Consider the following 27,181-nt stretch of genomic DNA (forward strand, 5'->3'; position numbering starts at 1 on the left):
TAAAAGAATATATAATAGTTTTAAAAATTTATAGAATAGTTTATATTATCCATCCTATTTTAATATTATTTTTGATAACTTCTTCTTTTATAAACTGTATGAGAGGTCGGAAATACTCTAATAATGGCTGAATATCATAATCTGGTTTCCCGGTCAGGGCTAATAGCATTTGACGCCAAGATATTTGATTGCCTAGTCGCATTAAATTCCTATATAGTATGTTGTATTAATGATAAATCAGCTTAAAATAGTATTTAAAAGTAGGGTTGTGCCGATCCACATATTTTTCACCGATTCTATCCGATATAAGTTTAAAGCCGATACCGATCCGATATTTATATTGATTTTTCACCACCCTCTTTTGAACCAAATTTGTTATGCAAAATATCGAATTATATATATAATTTAATTTTTTTATTTCTACAATAATTAAAAAAAGTTTACGGATTAAATAATAAAATAGGCGTTATTATTTAAAATAAATAATACTTTGGGTGTTCCTTTCAATTTTTATAAAAATAAATTTAAAATACTATAAATCTATTTGAAAAAATAAATAAAATTTAAGGGATGTTATGCATTTGCATTGTTTAAAAAAAAATTATCTAGAAAATATTATTAATTTAAAATAAATTTACATAAAATAACAAAAAAAAGAAAAGTAAAAAGATCGGATCGGTTTTTTACAGATTTGGTAAACAAAATGGGGGTTTTTTAAAACATAAGAATTATAATATTTAAAAATAATATTGAAATACTTTAATAATTATTAATAATATAACAGTTTTAAATTGGGAATATAGTGTCATAACTTGATATCAAGGATAGGAAGAAGAGTCGCTTTAAAATGAAATGGAAACCCACCATAAACAAAAATATATATATATTTAAAAAGTATATTATATTACTAACACTCGAAAAATTATTTTAAATGAGTTAATTGCTTTAAGATGACATTTAACTAAGAATGAGGATGTTTATTAATTATTATTAAATTAGAATACTTGTTTATTACCATAGAACTTTTCCAGCGACTTTTGATCCATGAAGGTTACACCTGTGTAATGGTATATTTGCATTTTCTCCGTTCGCCTTTTCGCATAACACTTTGAATAATTGAAACTGTAAAACGGTGGCTTGTAGATATTCCAAAAAATTTTGATTTTTTATGATGTGAAACTTGAAAGCCGGATCGAAATTATTTTCGTTTCTTTTGATAGGTGGAGAGAGCCCTTGATATTTACCTACTATTTCCCACCATTTGCTATTGTAATTCTCTGGTTTTATATTTCCAATCAAGGTGTTATATCGCCAATCTTCGAGCGAATATGCGAACATAAATAAGGGGATCTTCCGCAACGCTTGACTAAATAGAAACTCCATTTCTGTAATATATATTTTGATAATGCATAAGTTTTAAACACATTAATTTACCTTGTTCGGGATTAACTGTGATATCCCAGCCATAAAAATTGAGACCCCACGGTGACAACGCGGATAAGGCTATAGTATCACCAATCGATTCGTGGAAGGCAAGGTTAGGTGACATTCTGTATAGTATGGATAAATTTTGGTATGCCATATAGTAATAAATGTGTCCAAGTTCGTGATATAAATTCATCCACGAGGCGTAATTGGTTTTTTGGCAAAACATTATCCTGCAAAAAAAAATAGTCATTAATGATCATGGTGTATAATATATTTTTAGAGGGCAGCAGGCTTGGGTCTTATAATTAATTTTTTTGAAACCCAGCCTCAACTGAAAAATATAAAATTAGGACAGGGCCATATATTTTTCTCACCTAAAATCATCCCCTTTGAACATATTCCAAGCTGAGGGGTAACAGGTGGTCAGATTATTATTGGATGGCTTTATTATAATTGAATTATCCCAAAATTCTTGAGATAGTTTTGGAAATGCGAGTGACTTGAAATATTTCTCCGACAAATTAACTAGATTTTTAAGGGACAGATTTTGGGTCTTTAAGACATTGTTTATAATTTCTTTGAATGGATTCGATGTTATAGGAAATATTTTGCTGGATATACTCTCCCAATTTTGACCCCAAGCATTTTCTATTTATACGTATATAATAGCGATCATAAATTGTACATATATAATTATATTACCTGTGAGCTGAGTAGGAATTAGTCCATTAATAAAATTCTCGTCATTTAAATGGTAATAATTCTTGAGTTTATAACGCGCGTAACCATGGATCAATTGATAAAATGGGGTTATTTTTGCCATTGAATCATTTATATAACTCGAAGCGAATGGAGGTATGTTTTCTAAACAGATTTTGAGGTTATAGCAATATTTATATAATATAATTTGGTATTAAATTTTTAATCTAAAAATAAAAGATGCTTTCTATTTAGGCTTTTAAAAAGTACTACGACTTATCAAAAAAAAACACCTTGGCTCATATAAAATATTTTAGGTTATGTTGCTGTTTAAATGATAAAAATACTGTTTTAAATTAAGGGTTAGCACGAAATAAAATAATAAGGAATGGGTGGAATGAATAATCCAACCTTGAATAACACTTATTCTTTAGAAAAATTTATACAAAAAATAATTTCATTATTTTATAGGTCTCCCCAAAAACAAGCTAACTCCTATGAAGTTAATATTCATAATTTTTTTATGATTGAATAATTTAAATATTCGCATTAATTAGTAGAATAACTAAGAATTAGAAATGTAAAAAAATAAATAAACTACATTTCCGGCTCGGTTCGGATGCTTAAAACTCAAAGGGTTAATGTTTTCGAAAATTATTTTAATCGGGTTTTGAAATTCTTGTAATTATTTATATCAAATTTTTTTTTAAATAAAAATATAGAAAAACAGGTTATACTTGGATATAATATTTGATAAAATGAGTGTGCAAAGACTAAAAAATAATTTATAAGAAAGTCATTTCATTAGAATTGAAGCCTTTGAACCTATTATTGATCATAAAATTGGGTTCAATTTGATTTGATTGGATTAATTAATTTTTTATTTGCAATATAAAATTAAGATTAGAAAAAGTAATATCATTAAAATTTAAATAACTATCTTGTTTAAAAAACAAAATTCAATCATATAAATAGAAAAATAGATAAATGAAGTGAATAATGTGTTTATAATACCATTATAAAAATAATATAAATTACCAGGAAAACTATTATTGATCAAATATATGGTCTTAAATTACAATTTATATAAAATTATAACGGTATTAAACCAGTTCTGAAAAATTACTTAGTTTTTGTTTGTTTCTTTTAGTGATTAGGTATAAAGATTCGGTTACGGTTCAGAAAATTATAAAGGTTCGGTTGACTCGGGGTCCCTGTTTTATATTAAAACTATCGCTGGATATTTATAAATTTAAGTTTAAAAAAATTTTCCGAACGTTTACTTTCATCATGTGATAAGCAGCATTTTCTGTAAGAATTTGCCATTTTGGTATAATATTTTTTTAATTCAGCATCTGGACCGATTCTATGTTGTCTCCAACTACAAGTTAGCCGTTCAAATTGGGAAATATAATATGGACGAATGTACGAAACGTTATTTGAACATTTATATTTTTTTCTCATAAACCGTATTTTTGAGTAGGATTTTAGGAGATTATTCTTTGCTTCTTGATAATCCCTATAAGAGTGTTAATTTTTTATAGATAAATTTCAAATTAATAAGGAAATTATTAGTAATAATTACAGTATAGTTCGCATTCTTTATATTCGAGTTATTTATGCAATCATGTGCATAATATAATATTTAAGGGAAACCGGGGATAAGTGGCCATAGGGGTTGTCTGGTCACCCCCTCTAAATTCTTGCCTATTGAATTATTTCATTTGAAAACTTTTTTAAATATGTATATTTAAAAGTTTTAGGCATCTATTCCAAAGTAATAGTAACTTACAAAAAATAATAGAACTTAAATATTTAAATAAAAGCAGTTGACTAAGGTCAAGAATTTTTAAACCAAAATTCCGAAACAAAAAATATCGATTTAGTTATTTACATTTTGAACGTGTACTTATATATTTAATATTAAAATTTATGGAAATGTTATTTTATTAATTATTTTTCAATGAAAGTATCTGATTTGTTAAAACAAATATATAGTTTTTTAAGGTAAAACTCGGCGAGCCACAAACCGCCGCCGAGAGCTTTAAAGTGAAATGCAGTCGATAATTTTTCCATCACCGCACAGGTCTTAGCTCTATACCCTAATTTTTCGATAAGAAAGATGATCTCAACATCCATACATTTTTTCGATAATATAGCTTGAATTTGAACAAAAACATAAACAAAATAACTGGCTATTTTATCGAATAAAAAAAGTCTAAAAAACAATTTTTATGATAAATTATAAAAATAATTATAATACATTTGCAAGAAAATGTAATAGTTTCTTTTATTGCAAATTTTTTTTTCTTGAAAAGTCATTCAACTAAAAACATTTGGAGAATTGGATAATTTGGTATAAGCAAAAAATAAAAAATAAAGTACCGGTCATTGGGGATATTTGGGATGGGTGCATAGATAATATCTTTATATTTCTATGCCAATCGTGCAATATTTCAAAAACCAACTGCTTACTAAGAGTTGTAAACAATTTTGCCATAAATTAAAAAATTATAGGGACTGACTTTAGTGATGCGACATTTTGAAATGAAGGATTATATGGAATCATAGATATCAATTTCAAGGCTTTAGGATCTATTGATTTGTAGTGATCCTTTTCATAATTGTAAAACTTTATCTTCCAATTATTATCGAATAACTTTTTGTGGGTCGAAGCGTTTCGTAGTTTTTCTTCATTTTCTCTATTTATATGGATAGTATAATCCCAGCTAATTGCAGATATCATCTGTTTTTGTTTTAACGCCTCGGTATTGTATCTGTTTAACAATTCTAATAAATATTTTTAAAAAATGAAGAAAATATCAGATACTAGTTTTTTTTAAATATATATATTAGGAAGACTTAAACTAAAATTGGAACACCTAAGAATAAAATGATATATTAAAGTTACAAGATTAATAGAGGAAAAATGTTTAGTGTTTGAATAAGCCGTGTGTGAAATAAGATGTTATTAAAGCTTACTATCAAATTTCGAAAAAATCGAAAATATTAATTTTACTGTATATAAAGGAATCAACGTTTCCGAGGCATCTGTGCAATGAAAAGATAATTACTAAGGTATAATACAAATGTTTATATGTGGTCATGATTGAGATAATTTATAAATATCAGTTAAAAGTTGTGAGACATAGTTGAGCCAAATTTAAAAATGATGGAAAGGAATTATACTGTTAAAAAAATTTTCTTGAACTTATAATATATTAAAAAATGAAACTTATAGTAATATTAGTTTTATTTAAAACGCAAAGGCCAATACCTTCAATTATCTATTTGTTATAATATTATTTTAAAATACCGCTGTGGGGGTTAAAATTCAAATTTTTAATATATTTTCTATGATGATGCGGACAATCATCATATTAAAATATTTTATTGATGAATCGATAAACTATTTTATTCATCGTAAAATATTCCAAGTGTTTTTTTTAATTATAAATTTTTATATCGTTAGTCGTAGCGGCACCTAATTTTTCACTTTTCACCCTGATTTAATTTTAAATTTGTAGAATCAAAGTAAAACTATATCTTACTACTTGAAATATAGATTTATAATATGAGTTCCGATTTTAGCTTATTATTTTCTTTCATAGACTAGCAGGCACAGAAATAATTTTGTGATCCGGGCTTGGCACTCGGGCTAGGCCTAAAAAATATTATTTTTTCTTAAACAAGCCGGGCTGAATTTTATAAAATGAATTTAAATTATATCGAATTATCAATAGTTAAAAATCATAATGGATCATTTCACATTTTCAATACCTTCAATTTAGAAAATAGAGTTAAAATTATTTCAAATGACGAAATTTTAAAAATCTAGGCTCGAAAATGGAAAAAATTTAAAAACCCGGGCCTGGTTTAAAAGTTAGTCCTCTACTTTAAAAAAGAATTTATTTTGACATTTATAATACGTTAGAATTTTTTTTATTCGATTAGGGTGGCATTTGATATCCTTTGCTGCCAAACCGTAAACATTAAAAATATATATAATAAATACTCTGAATTTATAATAAATGAGACCATAAGCAGAGCTTCGAACTAGTGATCTGCATCGGGCCTAATTTTTCAAGCCCGGCCCGGCCCAAAATTTTTTTTATAAAGTTTTGCCCGGCCTGGCCCGAACCCGAATTTTTTTTTAAAAAATTTTGCAGGCCCGGCCCGAATTTATTTAAATATAGAAATTAATTCTTATAATTACTCAAAACAAACGATATATGTTATATGGCGTCTACTTTCTATAAATAAAATCACATATCTTTATTTTAAATAAAAAATTCAACATAAAATTGATAAATCTAGATATATTTTAAAAAAAAATTAAGGCTCGACCCGAATTGTTTTAAAAAATATTAGGACTTTTGCAGATCTTTACTTCGAACCGTTAAATATAGCAGTTCGGTTTTTAGTTAAAAATTTTATGACGGTTTTGTTCCATTTAGGTTTCTTTTGAAGGAATTTATATAGGTTCGGTTTAGTATTTATTACGGTTCTTTTAGGTTTGTTCCGGTTTTTATAAATTTTATTTTTTAAAAATAAATAATCATAAACCATATATTGGAGAAAAATCTTTTTAATATATATTTTTATAATTCCTTATTTAATTTATAACCATGAAGATTATTTCTTATTTAATTAACTAATGATTTGCCTGACCTCTATTAAATTGAGTATATAAAGTAAAAACAATAAACTTGGTAATAATTGATATGAAGATAATGGCGTTATTGTAAGAAAATTTTAATTTAAAAAGAAATCACGAATTTAAATTGCCCCCAAGGAAAATTAAAATTTAGGTTAATAATTTTAAAATAAATATTTTTAAAAACCGTTATGAACCGGTTTAAAATAATATTTATAACAGTTCAGTTTCTTTTTATATTTTCTTTATAACAATTCAGAATATTATATAGTTCAGGTTTCGCGGTTCAGTTCGAAGCTTTGACCTAGGTGATGGTGAGAGAAGAGTAGAGGAGACATTTTCGTGAATTTTCTTTGCTGCAAATTTTATTGAGTATTTTTAGGTTTTTCCTTGAAGACCTTTAATCGGATTACATTTTTTCTAAAATAAAATTTTGGTTTTTCATTTAAAAATTTCTATTTTTAGTCATTATTTTAAAAAATTATTAAATTTTTTACTTATTTTTTTAAATATAAAATTTATCATGACATTTCATTAATTTCGGGGAACGGAGGAGGCAGGAATATTTAGAGATTTTTTATTAGCTATCATATTTTCGAAGATTAACAAATTTGCGTGGGAGTTCCCGCTTCCCCTCACCTTGTTTATGCCATTTATGATATTATGTATTATATTAAATGATTAATATTAGTAATTATTCACATTTATTTTTTTAAAAAAATGCTTTTCTGCTAAAAATTTTATTCATAATTTAAAAAGTTATTAACTTTTTTTCTTTCAAATTCTTTTTTATAATGATATATTGTATCCAATTGTAAATGAGAGGGGGTGAGAATTTTTATTAGCTTAAAATAATATTTACGAGAACAGGCTAATTTCCAAATGGGGGTGGGGGAATCCCCACTAATTATGCCTATGAATCAGAAACCTTTTAACAGTTATTATAAGGGATGTTCCGATATAAAATGGCGCTTTTAACAAAATTTTAAAAAAGTTATATCTAAAAAACATTTTTTTTCGCATTCTGTTTAAAAAAGTGTTCATTAATCTCTTCAGAATCTGTTTTTAGTGATGCTAGTGATATTAACAGTCCCCATCACCGCAGACCAATCTCTGATAAATTGGAAATTTTAATATTTCTCAAAAGAAATCTTCGATATATTCATTTTAAATATTAATTTCAAATTTCATAATATATTTGTTTATTACTAATTATGTAAATAGATTAATGTTAATACTTATTATATAAATAATAGCAATTTAATTGAATATAAACTATAACTGATCATTATAATATATTTAAATGACATATGTTATGGTATAGTTATAGATGTTGTACTAATAAAAAGTATATTAAAAATTAAAACCAGTATCTTTTACAAAATTAGATATGATATCGGATCTGTTATCGGCCGATATCAATTTAATATCTGGAATATCGGATCGGCCTCCAAAAGGTGGTATCGGTACACCCCTAGTTATTATAAACAATAGATAGAAGCATTACATGAATTTGATTTGCTTATTATTTTCTGACACAAAGTTATATCTTTAGTAACGGCGTTCCATTCTGTGGTTAGATGTTACTTTTTAAAAGAATTAACGAGTTAAGCATTTTATGCAGGCCTGTAACCAGGAAACTTCAGTTGAGAGAAGGGGGGGGAGGTAGGGCAAAGTTTATTTGAGGGCTAATATTTTTATAAACTATTAGTTAAATTTTTAAGCTAAGTTTGGGGGCTAAAATACATTTTTTTGGAGGAGGAGAGCACGCACGCCCTCTTCCAATGAAAGAGGGGGGGGGCTGAACAAATTCAAAATCGGAAATATACATGTTTGTTAAACTTTATTGGTAATTAACAAATGCGCTATTTTTCTATCAATTAAAGGTTTTTTAAAAGTTTGTAAAGCTTAAGATATTATTTACTTAAACTTTTAAAATTCATGAATATTTTGGACGCAGCGCCTAATTAAATAATTTTAGCCGAGTTTTCCGATCAAACATCCAAGTTTTCTTTCTATTCGTAATTTTATTCTTAAACAATTACAAACTCATTTTTTTCAGATTCACACAAGGTTATACTAATCTTTTATTTATTATTCAATTATATAATAAAAAAACGAGAAACACGTATATTATAAAAGCCAATTGGCCAGAACATGAGGTAGATTTGATATATAGTACTAACTATTCTCAACAATAATTTAATTTGCTTTTTAGTCAACCTTATAATAAACACGAAATTACTGACAGAATCTAACAAATTTGGTTTACTTAAAAGTGTTTTTATTTAATATGGTGCAGGTTATATCAATGATGGTTACATGAACGGGTGATCAAAGTTGTTGCCTCCATAAATAATAAATTAAATGGAGTGAGTAAAAAAACGGGCGGGTTTTCTCGATAAACCGAAGCATGGCGGCTCGGTCTTCGGTTTGGTTATATATGGACCAACAATTATATATTATACCTTAAAACCATATAAAAGATAGTAAAATATAAGGAGGAAAAAATATATATTATAATTGAGTTCCCAAAAAGGAACTATAATTCAATATAAAAAAATCGATTTTGATCTCTTGTCTAAGATATAAAAATTCCTTTGGATCATTTGTGAGATCCCGTATTTTTAACTTATTTTTAAAATACGAAAATAATAGGTGAACTAGTTAATATGAATATGGGAGTGAATAAATAATTTGTTAATGTTTATGGATTCTGTTAAAGTAAGTGTTTAAAGCAATTTCAGTTCCTTATGAACAATTATTTTCCGAAACAGGTGACGTAGTAATAAAGGGGGGGGGATGTATAACCAATCCAAAAAATTGAATATCTAACGAAGAATTTTTTTAATCTAATCTTAAATAAGTTAATCTTATTATTCTATAATATATAATTTCTTTGTTACGTTGTTAATTATCATATTCGTTATTATGTTTATATTCGCAAATAAATAAGTTCGATTTTACATTATATAAGTATTTAAAACCTATATAAAAATCGTTCCAGACCAAAGTCCTGTTCAATGGCTATTTGATCTTTACATTGTGTTTTAAGGTTTAGTTGAGTCTTAAATCGGTTCCACACTGAACCACCATGACCTTTGCCAGTAGGCTTTAAAGCAAGTAGTGATAATCTTCATTGGGGGTAAATAATAGAGAACTGTGACGGATCATGATAGATGGGTGGGTACAATTAAAAATTCAAACAATGGGAAGAGGGTAAAAAAATTAAAGGGGTGGGTTTGTTTTAAATATTTTATGAATAGCATAAGCAGAGTAATTTTTATTAAATATTTTAAAATATTCCAAATTTGATAAATTTAATTGCTAAAAATATAATAAAATAAAGAAACCAAATCAATCGATCATATTATTTTAAAACAACGGGCGGTAGAGCGTTTAAACATTTTTTAAGCAGAAGATAAATTATTTTAAAATTAGATTATAGGAGAGTTGACCTTTTTTAAAAAACAGCGTATTTCAGACCTATAGTAGAAGTTAGGTTTCAATGTAAAGCTTTCCAAAATATCGTTAAAAGGAAGTATATAGTTAACTTCCGGTTTTATATATATTTCTAATAAAATTTAGTTTTTTCTTAAATTAAACAATTTTTTTCGTTATTCGATATGAATATAAAACAGTAGATGCTATGAAAAACTAAATAATTAATAAGAATATCATATTATTCATTTCCTGGAAACCAGTGTTGAAGTTAGATCAAATAAAAATTCAGAGATGACAATTTGATTCAATCTTTTAAAATATTTATTATTTATTGTATTTGTTTAAAAAATATAATTTATATTGATTTATTTATAAAAAAAATAATTTTTTTCTAATTTCCATGCGGTATTGTATAATTGTAATTAATGCTATGTAGAATATAAATAGAATCATTTTATACTTACAAATATTTTTTTTAACTAATATCATAGTCAATCATATTTTTAAATTTATCTATCCACGGCTTAAATTCTGAAGAAGATTCCATACTTTCAAAAATAATTTGAAAAAGGTCTTTATTGATAGTATTCTGAATGGTAAATTTAACGGGGGAAAATAAATTATTCAAATAAATATTTGATCGCTAGAATATTGACCTAAAGGCGATTTCTAAAAAATTCTGGTTATAAATAGAGACGCACCAATACCACATTTTTTTAAATCGTAACCCCAAATACTTGCCACAAAAGTTTGAATTTATCTTGAAATTTTTTATGCACGAAAAATTAGTTAAATTTGATCAAAAATCTCTACTCTTCAAAATAAAATTTAAATTTCCCAATTCAAACATACTTAGGTTGGATCTTGTCCAAAATATTTAAACGTTTTGCCAAATGAGATATGTAACAATATTTGTTTTTAAATTTAATTCCTTAGTTAACTTTTAATAAAAATTATAAAAATTTCAGCATTACCTGTAAGGATATTTTTTTCTGAATGAACAAATTCTTTTCCATTTGATGGATTTAGATAGGTGTCAGTCAAATGGATAATCAAAATAAATTTTTTTATTAAATGATCAATGAGAAAAGAATTAATAAATAAATAACTATCTGAAAAAATAATCTAGTAGGTATGTCCATATGTAATTTTATAGAAGAACTATTTAAAAATTAAGTTTCCATTGTTATCAATATTATATTGTTAACTTTATATTGGCTATACAATTTAATTTATTTTATAAATATTTCTGTTTTATGTAAATAGAATAGTTCGGTTCAGTGTTCCCTAAAAAAATAATATTTATTTGTTTTCAACTTTTAAAAACTGGTTTCAAATTTCACATACAAGAGTATTAGAAGTATATTTTAAAAAGAGAATATTTATTAAAATTTTATCCCTATTCTCTAAAAAAATAGAGCTGTATATAATTTAAATATTCTCAAGATTATCGGTTGTCAAATTACATCTATAATATATTTTAAGGCTAAGAACACATATATGTGTTATAGTGGACATGCCCGGCCCCCTACTTTTTTAAAAATTTCTGACGGAGACGTGCCAAATTTTTTTTTAAATTGGTACCTTAGCATAATTTGGTATCAGCTAGTTACTACCGAGAAAGTTATCGGACAGATACCGAGTATTAGTGCATCTCTTGTTTTAACTCATAATTAGTATTAGATTTTAATTTTCAAATATTATCTCAAAATAGAAAAACATGGATTCGCAAAAAGGGGTTCAAAATTCAAGAATCTATATATATAATATCGTCGGCCAAGGATTATAGTATTTCATATACATTTTTTCCAACTTGTTTTACCTTTTTAAAAATTTACCTGTTGTATTTTCTTTATAGATAGACATTATAAAATAATTTTAAATTTATTTAGTATATGCCTAGAGCTACAGGTAGGCAAATTATTATAGATCTTAATCTAACTAATATAAATTTGCTAGAAATATTTTCATACTATAAAAAAATGTGTGATGGAGTAATATTTTAAATTTAACTATTAAAACAAGAAAAAAATTTTTTAACAAAAAATCAGAATATTTGTAAAATATAATGTATTATTTAAGATTTTAAGAAATTTTATCAAGCCCTCTATATAAATCGTACGACTTATTTTAAGAATATTGATTATTTTAAGGATTATGGAACATTTATAATAATTATTATATTTAAAAATTGGACATTGAATAATATAATTATGTAAACAAAAATAATTCTAAACATTTTTTTTATCAACTTTTTATTTCTGATATAGAACAATTTAACCCTAAAGAAATAGAAAATTTCACTAAAAAAAATGGATATGGAATACTATAATCCTCAAACGCTATATAAAAAAATATATTATATGTTAAAATTTTATAAATATATTTTATTACTTTATCACCGAATGACTTAGAGGAAAGGCTAAGTATCAGTCCGTGTAATTCAGTTTTCGAATCTATTTTGAAAATAGTAAGAAAACAAATTTGAATTAGAGGTCTGCCTTGGGCGGGGTTTCGGCCCGCCCGCCCACGCTCTATTAAGTGGGCGGGCGGATGGGGGGGGGGGGGGGTAAAAAATTTGAGAGGCGGGCTGGGCGGGTTAAGAAATTTAAACAATGGGCGGGCGGGTTAAGGAAATTTAAAATTTTTGTTCAAAAACAAACTAAAAAAAATAATTGTTTAAATGATCTATAACAATATTTCTTTTTTTATTGCACCAATCGTTTTTTTTAAGTGAAGAACATTTACCTAACTATATTATGTAATAAACACAATAAAAAATTTTTAGTGCTTCTTACGAATGCGGATTTAGCATTGATGGAAGATTTTTAGAACAAAGAAGAACGTGTTTGAATCCAGAAAATGTCGATTCATTATTATTTTTGCATTATAATTACATATAATATTAATTTTACATTTATATTTTTTCATAAATATTCAATTTGATCAAATAAATTGTCCATAATTTACATTGATTATTTTATACTTATATTAATTTCCTAAATTAAACTTTTGTAGAGGTGTAATGCTGAAATATTTTTATTAGATGCTTAAAAAAATGAAAGAATGACCATAATTAAATTTTATAAGCGGGCTTGGGTTAAAAATTTTTTATAAATAATGGGCGGGTAAGGAATTTTAGACAAATGGGCGGAGCGGCGGGTATATATTTTTTGAAAACTTTGGGCGGGCTGGGGGGCGGGTTAAATTTTTTTTAAACATTAAATGGGCCGGCTTTTGGTCCAAAAATCCGCCCAATGCAGACCTCTAATTTGAATTGCCAGGGTTATTAAACAAAAGATTATTTTATCCCTCAAGATTCCTAACAAACAAATAATAAATTACATATATTCTGCAAATCTTATAAATAGCTTACAAAGTTTTTTTAAAAACGATATACTTGTCTTAATGATGTGCTTAACCATAGTTCTGAACCAAAATAAAAATTCAGATTGCGACTTGAGTTGATACGATGTAGTAACTTGATTTTGCAGAAACCTCGATAAATGCTTATTCTCGGTGTCTTTTAAGCATATTTTGACAACGGAGGTATCAGATTGTAATATTGACGCGATGTTAAAATTGTCTTGATTTGAAGTGCTATTTATATATATATATGTGTAAATCAATAATTTTTTAATAAAATATATTACCTGCCAAAATAAAATCGCCTATCTCTTAACCCAAGGCAGACAAAATGTATAATAACCAATGATTATATATTTTTTTAATATTCATAATTACATCTAAAATCATTCTTTTATTATTTAAATAATTGATGTTAAAAGTTATAATATTGGTAAAAAAATAATATTAAATATTGGAATTCATATTTTAACCATTGGAGAAAAAAGGAGAAAGCAAAAAATTTAATTTAAAATATAAAAATGACGAGGGGATAAAAACTTGAGACCAAACTTTTGATATTTCTTCAGGCAATAAAGGGAATTCATTGGGTCATCATCATCTTTTACCGAGTTCATATACATGTTTGTAAAATATTTTTCCAAGATATCATCCTTCATATCAATCAATAGCCTATATATAAAGTATTTTAATAAGATAAATAATGTCAGTTAGAATATAAAGTTTATACTATATTTGCATTATTTATAACAAATCATAGTTAGTTGATAAATAAGCCTGAAAATCCTTCGATCTTATGAAAAAATGGATATAAGAAACCGTTCTAATCTAAAACCAACGTGCTGATATTGATTTTATATTGACATATAATAGAAGGTATTTTTTTGGCATTCTTCTATGATATTGACTTAATTAAGGTAATTGTTTATATTTCAATATTAATTTTTAATGAAACAACCTTAATTTTCCATCCCTAAGCTTATTTATCGCACTTCTAAAATACACAAAAAAAAATTATCATAAAAAAAGATTTGCTCACCAACTCCGTAAATTATCGTCATAAGTGTAGGTGTGATCATTGCAAAAATGTAAGATTGGATTTCCATGGGAAGTTATATCGATGTCATCAAGTTGATCAATCTCTGTTTACAAAATCAAGACAAGTACAGATAAATTAAAAATAAGCCGTTTGCACATTATTATATTAATTTTTTTTTTAAAAATAGTCAAAATATTTTGAAGAACAATAATTATCCATACATTTCGAGCTGAACCCACTCTGGCAGATTTCGCACCACACTAGTTGGGAAAAATTAATCTTAAATTTTTTTGGATAGTTATACTAAAACAGATCTTAGAGTTCTTATAGTTATCGTTTTAATTTTATTAAAAAATTATATTCTTTACCGGTTTGTATGGGTGTGGCCGTGATATCATTGATTATGCATTTGACAGAATCGAAATAAGAATTTGATGTTTCCCTAGATGATGTGTCAATAAAAACCAAAAATATATTATTTTTTAAAAAGAAAATGAAATGTATGTTTAATTGAGCAAATTCCCCAGGGGTGGAAAAAACATTTATAACTAAGCAGGTTCTTTTTAAAAGAGTAATATTCTTATTTTTCTATTTAAAAGACACAACACATAATAAATAAAAAAAAATAGATAAATTTTTATAATAAAATTGAAAGAAAATAAATAAAATAAAAGGCAAAACAAAACCATAAATATAATTTTGCTTTCGATGTTATAGCCAGCACGTAAGAGTTCTTCGCAAAAAGGTATGAAATATGGGAAGAAAGCATCAACGGAGGCAATAATTTTCGACCAGACTTGAGGCAAAAATATACGATTCCAGGGAATTTGTGTAATGACGCAATGACAACGTCCCTAAGGTTATAACAATAAGATAGATAAAAAAGGTAATATTTTTTTAAAAAATTGACGAAAATCCAAGTTAACCTAAATTTATAACAAACTATTCGAATTAATAATAAATGCAGGTCTTTAAATGTAAATTTTTATTTTTTAAATATTAAAATATTTTTAACCATTATTATAACTCATGAGATTTAGAGACAATAAAATATCGTTTAGCAAACAGTACAATAAATGATCCTTGAGTTAATGACTTATTGGTTGAGATCGGCGCAACATGATCCAAAGAACGGCTTGTGGGCTGGGTAAAAGGATTTTCGGACCAGGCCTGACAAATTGTGATAAATATTTTTATGGGTCGGGCCGAAGTTTTGAAAATTTTTTAAAGGCAAATTTAAGTTATTTTTCTTCATAAAAATTATCACGGGCAGTATATTTCACGGTCCAGGTAAAAATAATTACGGCCCGGCCATAAACCAGATAGGAAATTTTCATAGACTATTAGGTAAAAAATAGATTTTTAAAATAGGAACAAAAGGGTTCAAATGATACCGACTAATAATTAATTCGACCAAATACAAGTATTAAAATATAAGAAAATTCGTCAAATTTAGATGCTTCGCCAACTTGAAAGTATCCTTTTTTAAAAATGGAGTTCACACTAATTAAAAATGAATAAATTTTGTAGGGCTGTGCCGATCCACATAATTTTCACCGATCCGATCCGATATTTATTTTCCTATATTGGTTCAAAACCGATCCGATATTTATACTGATACCACCCCCTTTGAACTAAATGTAATTATTAAATCAATATTTTTTATGCAAAAAATCGAATTAATGAATCTTTCATTATTCCTCCTCGTAAAATCAGAATTCTGCAGATAACGCATTTTGAAAAATTATCTTTGTCTTTTGTAAAATATTTCCATAATTTAGATACCATATTTTAAAAAATTCTTTTATTTAAAGTATAAATAATAAAATTGTCGTTATTCTTTAAGAAGATTTAAAATAAATAAAACTTTGGTGTTCCTTTCTATTTTTATAAAATAACTTTTAAATATTATAAATCTATTTATTTGCATTGTTTAAAAAAAATATTTAGAAAATATTTTAATAATGTAAAATAAATATACATAACATAAAATAAAATAACAAAAAAAAGATCGGATCGAATTTTTACAGGTATCGTCCCCATCCTATATTTTGGAAAACGTGAAATATCGGTGCCGATCCGTAATATCGGCACAGCCCTAATTTTTTCTAATATTTTCAATAGATATATAATGCCTATTTAACAAGGTATATTTTTATAATTAATATGAATGAATAATATATATTTTATGCCCAAATTTCATAGAAAGATTGGTCTAAAATACATCATGGCATCTTAGAATATTAATAATAAAATTAGCAGAAAGTTCCTTAGACCTAAAAAGAGAGTTCAAATGGAAAAGGTACGTGTAGGGACATCTACTCCTGAGTAGGAATGATGCGTGATCATCATTGAAATAGCAAGAAGTAGGTAGTTATGGACACTATCATCTATATTGGAGGGGACAGGGGGGCTGTTTTTATTTTGGATTTTTTTTCTTAATAATTTTGATTTGGCAAGCGGGGATTAGGGAGTAAATTGTCATTGTCTTAGGGGGGATAGAAATCACAGGGTGCATAAATTATTAAGAGACCAGATTAGATATGTTAGTCTAATTGTAGCAAGTAAGATTAATAATTTGACATACATATGATGTATAAAATTTTATTTAAACTAAGAGTATTTATTACTCGTTGCACGCTATCAAATTGACTGGGGATATAGATATAGAATTCCGCCATTTCAACTTTTGTAATTGAAGTTCTTTATCATGAGAATTTTGGTCAGATAGGTAGTAAGCCGAGATTGTGGTTACATATTGGTCGTCGTTTAATTTACAATTTTTAATTTCTAATGTTATGGGTGATAACGATTTATTTGTGATCTAATATATACGTTAAGAATTTATAGTTGAGTTTAAAATAGCTCATAATATAACTAATATTGTACACATTTATAGGGCAACATCAGTATGAAATATTGGATCGGATAGACCGTTATTAGCCATATTTAAAACCCAATCTGATACTTTATCTTATGTTCATAATTTAGAATTACTAAAAAAATTTACTTTATTAGTAAAAATTTTTAAATAATAAAACATAATACTCATATTTTATTCTGATATATTTTTAATTTGGGTTAGAATGGAAATATTGATATACATAATAGATAAATGGGCATATGCACCACCCTACTTCATTGATATAAGCACACCCTTGATTTTTGAGCTTACATTAATTTTCAAATTTAATTTTTATCAATAAGGAAAATGTAAGTGTTTAAACATGGTCACTTGTGCATAAATATCCGCCCAATATGCTATAATCACCATATTTTTGCCTATGTTAATTTATCTACCATATTTTTTAAAAATAACAATTTAATCCTATACCCTTTTTAGTTTTATTTTCTTCAAAAAGATAGAAACCACAAATATCCATATTGAGATTAACATATCTAAATAAACAATATATTCTGGCAGAAAAATAGAAAATCAACTAAAGTTGGTCTATATCAAAAATATAATCTAAATGGACTTCTATAATTAAATGAAAAGTGTCCTTAGAAACTTGTTCATTCAATGGGATCGTAAGATTAAAAAAAATTGATATGAAATTATGTAACATCTTTTATATAACATAAAAGAATTTTCAACAATATTAAAAGAAAAGAGTAAATTGGGGAAAAGGCAATGGAAGAACACAAGTCTTAGTCCCAGAAGAAATAAGATTTTTTTAAAAAACAAGGAGAAAGTTTCCATCCTGAATGCTTAAAGAACAGTGAAGTTTCCAGATAGTATATTATTGGATAAAGTACTATAAGTTTTCTTTATAAATATATTAAATTCTATTAAAAATCTAGATATCCTCAGCGAAGCATAATCTCATCAATTTATTTATTAGAAGAATGGAGCTCCCTGTCATACCGTTAAATCTATAAAACCTGGTTAAATGATCATAATACCAATTTATTGGATTGGCCAACATCTTCTCCCAAAATATTTGGGATGTATTAAAACGTGAGCTTAGAAAGAAGGGACCTTAGAAGAATTATTTAGAAAATAAATTAGTTTATATGTCGAAATCGATATAATAGAATATGTTCCAGTATCAGTTAAATGCCATAAAGAATAGCTGCAGTTATAAAGGCTAAGGGTTATATATTTTAAATCATGTATATTTTAATTATCAATATTTAAATCTAATTTAGGTTATATTTGTTCATTACAAATTTCTATTCTATAATAATAAAAAATTTTGATACTAAATTTGAGCGTTCAAATTATTTTATAAATTAAAAATTCATTAAGCTTAAAAAAAATAAGAGTGGGCGGATATCAATGAAATGAATTATTGGACATTCTGCGTCGATCCGGTTTAGGTAAACATCAAGAAATAATGAATATAAAATTGTGGATAGTTGCCGCCCTAATTTTAAAGGTTATCGTAGAGAAATAATATAAAACTTCTTGCAAATCAAATCTTAAAAGAAAACCAATGTTTGAATGTAAAGTTAATAAAGATCAAACATACTTGAAGAGTAAATGAATTCTGAAGGTAAGGTATCGATAACTGTTGAGTATTACTTTCAATAATCAAATTTTTATTTGAAACATTATGCTAAAAAAATATAATAAAAAGGTTATTTATATTAAGTATTATATATATTAAAATGTCGAAATTGAGATCATATATTTTAGAAAAATAACATGTGTGGGGGGGGGGGGGGGGGTCCTTATCATCAAAAAGTTAAATTTATTAATTGACAAACCTTTATAAAAAAAATCCAATAATCCATTATGATACTCTGAATTGAAATATATTGATCTTTTGGCGTACAATATGGTCAAAGAATAGGAATCAAACATAACACTATTATTTATCAAGCCAAACCGGGTCTATATTTTATTAAGGTGTTAATCCAAGGCTTGGATTATTGTATAAAAAATTTGAGGCTAGTCCGAGTAAAAATTTTTACAAAGAGCCGAAATCGCTTTTCAAAATTCTTAGTGGGCCAGTTAAGGCCGATTTCAATATGCAGTCAGGATTTATAAAAACATTAATTATAATGGTAATTAAATAATTTTCCTTTACGATATATTTGTATGGGCTGTTGCTAGGTTCTGGATTTAATTGTTTCTGGAATTTTTGATTTATGGCATCAACGTTAAAATTGAATTGATCTTGTTTATGTGATGAATTTCTTTTTTTTAAAAAAAATATTTAGAAATTATGGTGCCTAATATCTTTCACACATAAACTTTTATAAAATTAAATAATAGTAAAAATGGCATACAATGTTGCTGTTTTAGTTATGCAACGCGATTCTTTCACGTTGGCCAAAATGTTTGTGTGAGAGGACAGGTCCTAAAAAATATCTATAACCAAATGAAAAATAAAAATGTTAGACTTGTTGTTTATCTAGGTTAGTCGTTAGGGAGGCTCTTTTTTCAACTTTTATATTGCTCTTTTTGGCTGCAGATGTATTGAATATTTGTGCTATGCCATTAGATATAAGTAGTCTGTTATTATTCGAAAATATATATTATTAGATGTAACATATTATAACACATTTGATAAACTATTTCTCAATATTTTTTATTTATTCTAGCTTGATTATGATAGAATTTTTTTAAAAACTCCATTTGGTTAAAATTAATCTAGAATCAAGATCGTATTCTTAGGTGTCCACTTCGCCTCTTAACGTTCAAATAACCCTTTAAAAATATAAATATCTATATCGGATCGGCAGGGATAATGACGATTTGAAGTTGATCGGCCTATCTTTTTATACAACCGTTTCATTACTGATTTCTTAAGTTTTTTCTTCAACATTAATTTATATTGAGTAAATTTAAAAAAAAATTTATTATATTTTTAAAAGGTATATAATATATTGGCAATTTTATAAATAATCATTTAAATTTATCAAATAATTTTGAAATATTAATTAATTTGTATTAAAAATTAAAATAATTTGGGACGATTATGGTCAATTACAAAGAAAATGTTGCGAAATGTATAATTTATTTAATAGGTTGGACGAAAAAAAATTAATTTAATAGCACTAACCTACGAAAACATCGAGAAAGGTAACACAAAAAATTATTTAAAACAACAAGACCCTGAAAAAAATACTGAAAAAAGTAAATAATATCTAAATATAAATGATTTTATCCGTCTAAGATGCTCCGCGAGATTAATACATCATCTGTGTCCAAATTATCAAATTCCAGGTCGATAAAAATATTTAAAAATCCTTCATTTTTTTCAGAAATTGGTGATTACTAAAATTTATGAAGAATTATCAAAAAATGGAGATTAATTTTATATAATTTAAAGAGTTGTGATGGGATTTGCATGAACTATATATTCAAACTTTTTTAAATCAAATATTTCGGATTTATAAAAAAAATTATATGATTTAACAACCATTTTATAATTTCTTGACCTTTACCCATACAAAATAAAATGAGTGATGCTGTATTTATAGTAAGCGCGATATGCTCAAGTGATGCAAAATTAATCGCTAGCAAATCACAGCTGATTTGCTGCAGCTATAATACTTTTTGAAATATATGTCAACAGCTGTGGCGATTTCATCATTTAGATCCGTGTTTATAAATTATATCTATTAGCTTGCTTTTGTAAATAACGCAGTAATTAATTTCGCATCGCTTGAACAAATAACACGTACTATATATGAGACGTAAGATAAGGATAATATTTAAGTTATAAATTAAGGTAAAAATCGATATCGGATCTAAATTGAATCAATTTTTTTTAAGTCCTGATCAAAAAATAATCGATATCGGTTAAAAAGATGGATTGGTCCAGGCAGCCCTATAAAAAATATAGATTTTATTTAATAATGTTAACTTATATTTGATTCTTAAAAAAATCGATGAAATTTTTATGTAAATGAAGTCAGAATTCTATAATATAAATAAAAATTGGCGTTAAATATCTGCTAAGTAACATTATATATATTTTTACCTTGTAAAAAGTGTTTCGAAATGATACATTTCAAGTTTAGAATAATATTTTTCAGGGTAAATTGTCATATTAAATTATGTTTAGAAGATTAATAGAAGTAATTCAATTACTCTTTTTTTATATTAAATATCAATTTACATTTTTTTTTAAATGAAGGTAACCTTCTCCTTAACATGTATGTCAAATGACCAAAGAAAAACTACAATAGGGATTATATACATAAGCAAAAAATAAAAATATCATTTGGTATGTATTTAAAACTGTTATCTATCAAAGAAAATTTTAATTTCCCGTATTTATTTAAATTTAAGAAATAAATGAAGTACCATTCGACCCGTGTATCCTCTATTTAATTAATTTTTTAAGACTACATCCACGGTTGATTTATTTTTCGTAAGAATAAATGCATTCAGATATATTAATATTGTTTAAGAAAAGTGAATAAGCTTTGAAGGGTAGGGTAAAATAATAATTTACGTTTCTTCGAAATTTGGTATGAAAATAGGTGTAATCCTCCTTTTTCCGCCAGGTAATCGTAATTCAATTTGTCTATCCAGGGGTTTCTTGAAAATAACCATAAATATTAATTTTAAAATAGAAATAAAACCTCATATTTTTGGGGAAAAGAATCTTTATACAGTTTCTTAGTGACATTCGCGTTATCCTTTTTATGTCGGGGGAAATTTTTTTCGAGTGGGTTTAGTAAATCGTATTCGCTGCCATAAATCTTCTTTTGCATTACGAGCTTTTCTTCTTTGGATAAGGCTACCCCAATTTCTTCGCTATCAAGCTCAACATAGGCAACTGTTCCATCCAATGAACAAGTCAGCAAATATTTACCGTTACTTCCCCTATTTCCAAAAATTATAAACATTTTAAGAAAAACGTAAGGTCGAATGTATCGTGATTCTATAATATTATTATAAAATTCTAACACCCTTGGATAAATTTCACAAGAGTGATAGAACCCTATCACAATCAAGTGATTATATTATTTTAAAAAAACAATTAAATAACTTGCCATGATATATCCATGATAGGCTGCATGAATAAACTGTGAATTACAACCAATGGTCTTTTCAAAGCGGTCATCTAAGATTTGAAAATATATATATAAAATAAATAAACTTTTCCTTTTTGTGTGAATAAAAGTCATGTTATGTAACATAGCAAAAATTCATGAATGCGTTTTAACCATGGTTCTGGGTTGGAAGCTCAGAAATTTGAGATTATTTTGTTGGACATTTTGAGAACATGGATCAAACAAGAATAATTTATGGACCAACTCAAGCAAGCGTATTTTAGGACCGGGGTGGGCTCGGCCACACTTTAGAAGATCGGCTAATATTAAATTTTTTATTAAAATTTTAGTAATAAAACAATTCTAAATTTTTGAATCCCGAACCCGTAGCAAGAAACCTGGTTTTAATAGACCTAAAAGAAACATTAAGGAATGCGGAATTGTGCAATCATGAATTCAAGGCCATTTTGGGAGTATTCCAATCCAATAACTAAAAGAATATGTCATGTACATTGAAAATATATTTTTATTTATTTTTAAATTAAATAATTCCTTACCCAGATTGATAAAGAACGATCTTTGCTTCCAAGAGCGCATACTGAGTACTGTTGAGGCTGAAATTTGATTTGTTTGTTAAATAAAATATATAATTTAATATAATAAAAATATGCCATGTAAAAATAGAAATAGGAAGGAAAAAAATAAACATACTTTATTAGTGCCTTTTTTGATTTTTTTCATGAGAATATTGGGGTTAAATCTCTATAATATGAAGAAAGGAAAAATAACTATATATTTATTATTGAATAAAATAAACTGGAGATGCTTATATATTATATATTTTTTTATTGGAAGGTTAAATATAATATTAAGAAAATATGTTAGAGAGGAGTGGACTTGCCATTAGCCTATAAGGAAAATTCCTATGAGGCTGATGGAAAAAAAGAGAAAGGGAATCCCTCGATAAATACTGCAGATAGAAATTCTAAAAATCCAATGTAAAAATTCAGTTTTAGGCATTTTTTATAAATAAAATAAATATCATAGACCTGCAGAGATTAAAAAAATTTGGCTTGACTCGGATTTGACATTTTGATCATTATACTGCCAAGCCTGGAATAGATAAAATTCTTTATTTTAAATAATTTTTGGCTTTAGTATGCAAAATTTTCAAAATGGAAAAATGAGCAGTTAAATGAATATTAAATGCGCAACATTATATGAGTTTTCGACTAATTCATATAATTTGTTAAATCGGCCCAGCCTATGTGTAAAAAAACATTTTTCAGCCTACCTTATCCCGGTTATAATTTTAAAATTTACGGTTCAGTCAGTATAAAGGGCCTTGCTTTGGTCCAGACCTTCAGATTATTGATAAATATTTTAAATAATGTCTAGGTTAAGGTAAATATAATATTGGACATTTAATAAAATTTACTATACAGTAAGGCCGTTATCAACTTACGAGAGCTCAATTTAAGCAAAATTTTTAGCTTTATTTTTCGAAATTAGCAAGAATAGTTTATCAAAAATTAGCCCAAAAAAAAGGTTTCACATATTAGCACAAAAATTTCTAAATAAAAAAAAGGAGCCCCCCTTTTGAGCACATTATAGTGGGGCATAATCTTGGCAAATATATTAGAGGTCTGCAAAGTGAATTTTTCGCTGCCCGAGCTCAAATATTTTTAAAAAATTTGTCTGAGCCTAAGAGTCCGAATTCAAATTTTATTTTCAACCCGATCCAAACCCGACTAATTTTTTTAAATTTGAGTATGAATCTTATAATATCCAAAAACAATTAAAAATTATGTGTATTACCTTAAAAAAGTTTATTTAACCGCCATAATATAATCAATATTTATATAAAGTTGCATTTTATTTAAATTGAAAAAATATACCTTTTATTCAGTTTAAATACAATCGAATTTAAAAATTATTGCGATTATATAAAAATAAAACATATAAAGATATATCATTATCAATAGTATCACATAGTGAATAATTGTGATATATAATAATGAGGGGAGTTTGTCAGGCTTTAAACAAGTTCTCCTATCTATAAAAGCCCTACCAGCCATTGAAAGCGCTCTTTCACTACTAGCCGAGGAAGCAGGGATAGCCCGGATTTTGAGAACCAAAACACTAAAATTGGGAGTCGTTTTGATAAGACTTTTAAATATTGAAAATTTGAGACTATTTAATTAAATAGATATTAGAAATATTTTAATTAACCTGATAGAATATGATGTAAATAAAGTATGTAATAATAACACAAAAATATAATAACAAAATAGTTTACTAAACCGATGTTACGTAAAATAATAATTGAAAATGATATTATTCTGATTGACATCTTAATGATGAAATGTGTTAGATAAAAAAAGGCATGTTATTCTAATCGAAATTATGAATTAAAATGATTATTTAGGATATTTATATTTATTTATCAGATTGGGCTTCGGGTCGGACTCTTACAACCCGACCCGAAAATAAAGGCTGTTAGAACCCGACCCAACGGAGAGCCCATGCAGACCTCTAACGTATATTCTCTCATCGGTCGGTTAGAAGGGGTTAGATGATGTTGATTACGATTAATTTTGTCATCTTTCTCTTTGGACAATCATGTCCAAACTAGTTGAATGTCAAACTTAATTTCCAGCATATATTTTAATCTTAGGTCTATTAAAGTTTAAAAAAATCTATGGTAATTTCAAGATATTTTTAAATTTGTATTCCATTTAGATCTAATTTTAAGGTAACTAACATCAGTATTTTGAATAAATATTCTACCTTTATTACATGAAAAATTTTTGCCACTTAAAAATTTTATTTTTAAGAAAATTTGTGATCATAGAGGTCAATCATAGTCTGGGAGAGTTAAGAACAAATTTTTTTAGATTTTTATTATTTACCAGGTTTATTAAAATATGAAATTTAAAATAAAATCTGAATGAGTTAGGCCAGAAATTGACATTTTTGGGTGATTTATAATGGAATATATTATATAACTTACGACACAGGTGATAGCCTTGCGATGACCCACGAAATCCATGTTTACCTTCCAGCCGTTTCTTTCGATGATTTGCGCGGTAGGGCCAGAATTGTTCATGGCGTGAGCAGAAACAATATAATGACCATCGGGAGACCATCCCAATCTCAACACGTGAGTAGTGCCGGCACACTTTAAAATACAAGGATGATTATTATTATATTATTTTATATAATAAAATTTTGCAGAATTATTTTACAAAGACATTTTATTCACTTATTCATTCATTATTTCTCTCTCTTTCTTCCAATATCGAAGTTTAATATGATAAAATTTAGGTTTAATAAAAACAAGCATTTATTGCAAAAAAATTATTAATCTATCTCTAAATATTTTCGATATTTTCAAAATAATGAGACATAAAAAGTTATGATAAATTGTCAGAACACAAAAATTCTTTCTCTCGTGAATAAAATTTCCAGAAAAATATATACATTTTTTAAAAAAATTTAAGATTATACTACAATCTGAATTAAAAAGCTTGACTAAATATAATTAAATTATTGAGCAGGTCTTGCTTAACCAAATTATTTTATATTGTAAGAATATCTGATTAAAAAATTATTTAAAATAACTTTACTTTATAATAGGCCTTTTCAAAAATGAATCAAATTGTAAGGAAATCGTAAATTATTCGTTATGTGCGAATATATATAATGATTCTATTTCAAAAAATCGCATGTTATATAAAGAAAAAACAATAAGAAATTGCCCTAAAAATTGGGTTGGCATTATAAATTAAATTTATTATTATAATGATGTATTTTATAAATAAGGAAAATCTATATAATTATTATTAATTATAAATTATTCACGTTTTCGTTTAAATATCTCCTTTTTTTTAGAGTAGTTAAAAATTTCCAAGATTCAATAATTGCTATGGAATTCTGCCAATCTTCAATAAAACGCTCAAATATCTCACCCAACAAATCAAATTTTTAAATTAAAAAAAATGCAAGTGGAATACTATTGCGATCGGGAAGGTTAGATTTCTTTAGAAATTAAAAGGTTATAAAACATAACGATGAAAAATTATTTGATATTGTAAATAATTTATCTGATTTATTACAAATATAAAATATGATGGCATTTACGAAATATTATTGCAATTTAATTTATAACTATATCCTTTTTAATAAAATTATATTACTCATAGAATTGGAACTCCACTTGGGCAAAAGATTAAAATGAGAAAATCAACATTAAAGTTTAAAATCAAATATAGGGAAAATTTATTGATCAATTTAATTAAAAATTTCAGAGATAATTTATCATATTATTAGTTATTTACTGTTTAAAAAATTTTTATTCAAAAAAAATTAAATATAAAATTTATTTGATAAAATCAAAATGCAAATGAATTAAATATAACACTTTATGATGATTTTTTTTATGTTCAAAATGCTCCATTTACATTTTTTAAAATAAAATTTAATAAATAAATTCAAAATAATAACTTCAAATCATCGAAATTAACACTATATCTTAATTTTTTTCTATTTTACTCATGTAATAATGATCTTTAACAAGAATTTATGAT

At 26.1% G+C, this 27,181-nt stretch overlaps 2 protein-coding genes across 4 annotated transcripts in view; both read right to left on the reverse strand.

The window, feature by feature from the left end:
• Positions 1-40: 40 nt before the first annotated feature.
• LOC135926966 (angiotensin-converting enzyme-like) lies at positions 41-4,873 on the reverse strand. The gene is made up of 7 exons (XM_065462899.1): positions 4,653-4,873; positions 4,158-4,345; positions 2,131-2,292; positions 1,803-2,076; positions 1,435-1,658; positions 1,016-1,385; positions 41-209 (listed from the first exon to the last, which is right to left on the reverse strand). Exons 1-7 carry the CDS (start codon positions 4,871-4,873, stop codon positions 41-43), a joined length of 1,608 nt encoding a protein of 535 aa, XP_065318971.1.
• LOC135927501 (protein HIRA-like) overlaps positions 4,800-27,181 on the reverse strand; it is a 30,073-nt gene continuing 7,691 nt past the window's right edge. The window contains exons 8-26 of one of the 3 annotated variants that reach the window (XM_065463518.1): positions 25,606-25,773; positions 23,304-23,354; positions 23,150-23,206; positions 22,593-22,663; positions 22,179-22,422; positions 22,049-22,134; positions 19,986-20,097; positions 19,872-19,942; positions 19,670-19,778; positions 19,109-19,195; positions 17,264-17,457; positions 15,320-15,487; positions 15,002-15,075; positions 14,634-14,736; positions 14,135-14,266; positions 13,629-13,828; positions 12,623-12,684; positions 5,147-5,178; positions 4,800-4,917 (exon numbers count right to left, since the gene is read on the reverse strand). In XM_065463518.1, the coding sequence (XP_065319590.1) occupies positions 5,161-5,178; positions 12,623-12,684; positions 13,629-13,828; positions 14,135-14,266; positions 14,634-14,736; positions 15,002-15,075; positions 15,320-15,487; positions 17,264-17,457; positions 19,109-19,195; positions 19,670-19,778; positions 19,872-19,942; positions 19,986-20,097; positions 22,049-22,134; positions 22,179-22,422; positions 22,593-22,663; positions 23,150-23,206; positions 23,304-23,354; positions 25,606-25,773 (2,007 nt within the window). In that variant the 3' untranslated portion in view covers positions 4,800-4,917; positions 5,147-5,160. Of the gene's footprint in view, positions 4,918-5,146; positions 5,179-10,634; positions 10,818-12,622; positions 12,685-13,628; positions 13,829-14,134; positions 14,267-14,633; positions 14,737-15,001; positions 15,076-15,319; positions 15,488-17,263; positions 17,458-19,108; positions 19,196-19,669; positions 19,779-19,871; positions 19,943-19,985; positions 20,098-22,048; positions 22,135-22,178; positions 22,423-22,592; positions 22,664-23,149; positions 23,207-23,303; positions 23,355-25,605; positions 25,774-27,181 lie in introns of those variants that run through there. The other 2 variants (XM_065463517.1, XM_065463516.1) reach the window with 2 other exon arrangements.

Source organism: Gordionus sp. m RMFG-2023, chromosome 3, assembly GCF_954871325.1.
Source record: "Gordionus sp. m RMFG-2023 chromosome 3, tfGorSpeb1-WG-v2, whole genome shotgun sequence".
Classification (NCBI taxonomy): Eukaryota; Metazoa; Nematomorpha; class Gordioida; order Chordodea; family Parachordodidae; genus Gordionus; species Gordionus sp. m RMFG-2023.

Coding starts and splice junctions, on each gene's coding strand:
- LOC135926966 (XM_065462899.1), bottom strand. CDS start 4,873: ATGATATCTGCAATTAGCTGGGATTATACTATCCATATAAATAGAGAA. Junction 2,077..2,130: donor AATTCCTACTCAGCTCACAG/GTAATATAATTA, acceptor ACGTATAAATAG/AAAATGCTTGGGGTCAAAAT. Junction 1,386..1,434: donor CACAGTTAATCCCGAACAAG/GTAAATTAATGT, acceptor TATATATTACAG/AAATGGAGTTTCTATTTAGT.